Here is a 2,820-nt window from a genome sequence, read left to right on the forward strand (position 1 = left end):
GTTTAAAGTTTAGTTTTAAAACAAAGGCAAAAACATCACCTGTGCATTTATTTTAACTAAACTTTAAACTAAACTGCAGCAGAACAAACATGTAACATAAGACTTGGACAAAATTATAAAAACAATTCAATTTAAGCATTCAAGAGACACAAAAGCATGTACAAGTAAAATATGTTAAATATTTAGTAAAAAAAAACATTAAAATTTAAGTTCTGTGTTAAAATATATAATTTATTAGAACTAAGCTGGAAAAATAAATATGAAGGTTAATTAAATTATAAAACGTGAGGTAAAGTTCTCCTTTTTAATTTATTTGGTTCATTTTAAATGTTTAAAGTTAATTTAATTTAAAGGTTCATTTATCTATTTCATGTCAGTGTTGGTGCTCCGTACTGCAGAACATGAAGAGGTAGTTCAGTGAATCAGGTGTGTTGGAGCAGGAAACATGTGAAACGTGTCGGGCTGTGGCCCACGAGGACCAGGATGGACCACCCCTGGTCTGACAAGCAGATTTTTTGTGGCCCCCCTAAAACAAGCCTTGGGCCCCCTGAACATAAACTTCTAGCTCCGCCCCTGAAACAAGTTGTTTATTTCTAATATAAAACAATAATTAGTTAAAACACGTCCACATATCTTAAAGACGTGTTTTACTTCATAAGATTTGCTGAATTTTTAATTTTTTTTTTCAGCAGAATTCAGTTAATTTTATTTAAAACTGTTGAAAGTTAGAAACAACAGAAACAATGGGACAGRTCTGCAGCTGAAAAGTTTCAGGTTAACAAACAAAACTTGTATTTTTCATGTGCAGTTTGCTGAGTGGAGCCACACCTGTCCAATCAGGCCCACCTGTGCGCCCACCTGTGAGCCCACCTCTGGCTGCAGCACTCAGGTGGACCTCCTGCAGCTTCATTCATTATTGATGTTTTTCTCTCAGAGCCGTGTAGGCCTGAGCTTCCAGCCCAGTCACAAACACCGAGTTTAACCAGGAAAAGACCGGAACCAGCAATTAATCGATTAATTGACGCGCTGCCTCCATCTGCAGCAGGTTCTCAGGAGGAGGAGAAGGAGGAGGAGGAGGAGGAGGAGGAGGAATTAGCTTGAAATGGAGAAAAAGCTTTAAATGAGGAGAATTAGCTCGTTACCTCGGCGCCCAGCAGCAGCAGCAGCAGCAGGCGGAGCGGCGGGAGGAGGCTGGTCCTGCTCCACATGTCTCCGGTGAATCACAGAAAGAGACGAAGACCACCGACCACCTCCTCCTCTCCTGACATCCAAAATGTTCTCACGCGGGGCTCCGGCTCTCACCGAGGCGCTGCGCGTGCGCGTGTGTGTGTGTGCGCGCGAGCCGGGCAGGGTTTCGGAGGCGCGCGCCGTGATGGTTTCCACGCTCCGTGAAGCCAGGAGTGTCTCCACGCAGCGACTGGAGATGAAGAGCGGCGCGGAGGCAGCATGAGGAGAGGATGTCCGCTGTGATTGGCAGCCCCGACAGCCAACAGGAAACCGAGCTGCGCGGTGGGATCAGAGCCAATCAGAACGAAGGAGGGGCGGGCTCAGGGATAAGCGCCGCCCCCTTCCCATAAAACTGCACTTTTAGCATCAAATTATTCCTGAATGTTTTCATAAAAACTGTTTCTGGACGGAAATAAAGAATCTTACAATAAAACATTATTTTTAAAGATGTTTTCCCCATTATAAACTAGTTAACTTTTTAAAACCAACTCATCCTAAAACTAAAATTATAAAAATTTAATGACTTTTTTTAATTATAGCTCCTTAAAACAGGTTTCTGTGACCTTTACAACTAAAACAACCAAATGTTTTCCATCTTTACTACCAAGTAAAATTTGTACAAACACACAAAATCTACCTGGCTCATAACTAGGATAAAACAATCTGTTTGTGTGTAAATAATACACAACAACCTTATTTAATGGGTTAACAGCAGGTGTTTTATTAGAAGCAAGTCGTTTTTGCTTAATTATTCACGTTTTTACTAGAATAATTTGGTATTAACAGAAAATTTAGCACATTTAGATGCTTTTCAAAGTATTAATGTTCAACAGAAGTCCAGTTTGAGATCAACACCTGTCAGAAAGGTGTTTACAGCTGAAAGAAAAAAGGTAAATGAGCAACAATAAATCTGATCTGTCCCTGKAACATGTGGTGAAATGATCCTCTCTGCATCTCCATTCATGAGTTGGTTCATTTAAAAACAAGTTCATTTAAAAAAGACCATGTTTGTATTGATTATTATTATTTTACTTATTAAACCAACTTGTCATAGTTTTCAGTTTTTGTCAGAAGCTCATTTAATACATTTAATACATTTAATACATTTAATACATCACATCTGTCTGAAGTCTTTGTTTCAAACAAGTCTTCTGAGGACATTTCTGACCAGTTTTCAGTCGTTTTAGTTGTTTTTGTTGGTAAATAAACACATAGTTGTTGGCAGACATTCACAAACTTTACATTATATGATTTGTTGACATGGTGAAGTGTTGCTTTAATTACAGTCTTAGAGACTTATTTATTTATAATTTGTATTCTGACACCCAAGTTTGTCCTTAAAACTTCAGTAACCCCTCCCAGAAATACAGTTTACACCTAAACTAACCCACGAAAATTATGATGACATGTTGTGAGGAAACACTTTGAAGTATTTGTTCTAATTTTACTGCAACATTATTTGGATTTTTTGCATAAATAATGGATCAAACTGGTTTTAAAGAAGCAGAACTTCCAGGCGTTAAAGCAGCTTAGAGCGCCCTCTAGTGGTCAAAAAACACAGATAGATAGATAGATAGATAGATAGATAGATAG

The 2,820-nt window shown here is 38.6% G+C and overlaps 1 protein-coding gene across 1 annotated transcript in view; it reads right to left on the reverse strand.

Moving 5' to 3' along the window:
- The window catches only part of jag2b (jagged canonical Notch ligand 2b), a gene marked incomplete at its 5' end in the record, with an annotated part of 57,882 nt that extends 56,071 nt beyond the window's left edge, over positions 1-1,811 (reverse strand). The window contains 1 exon segment of the mRNA XM_014015400.1: positions 1,143-1,811. Coding sequence (XP_013870854.1) covers positions 1,143-1,208 — 66 coding nt within the window.
- Between the last annotated feature and the right edge of the window lie 1,009 nt (positions 1,812-2,820).

This window comes from Austrofundulus limnaeus, unplaced genomic scaffold (genome assembly GCF_001266775.1).
Source record: "Austrofundulus limnaeus strain Quisiro unplaced genomic scaffold, Austrofundulus_limnaeus-1.0 Scaffold129, whole genome shotgun sequence".
NCBI lineage: Eukaryota > Metazoa > Chordata > Actinopteri > Cyprinodontiformes > Rivulidae > Austrofundulus > Austrofundulus limnaeus.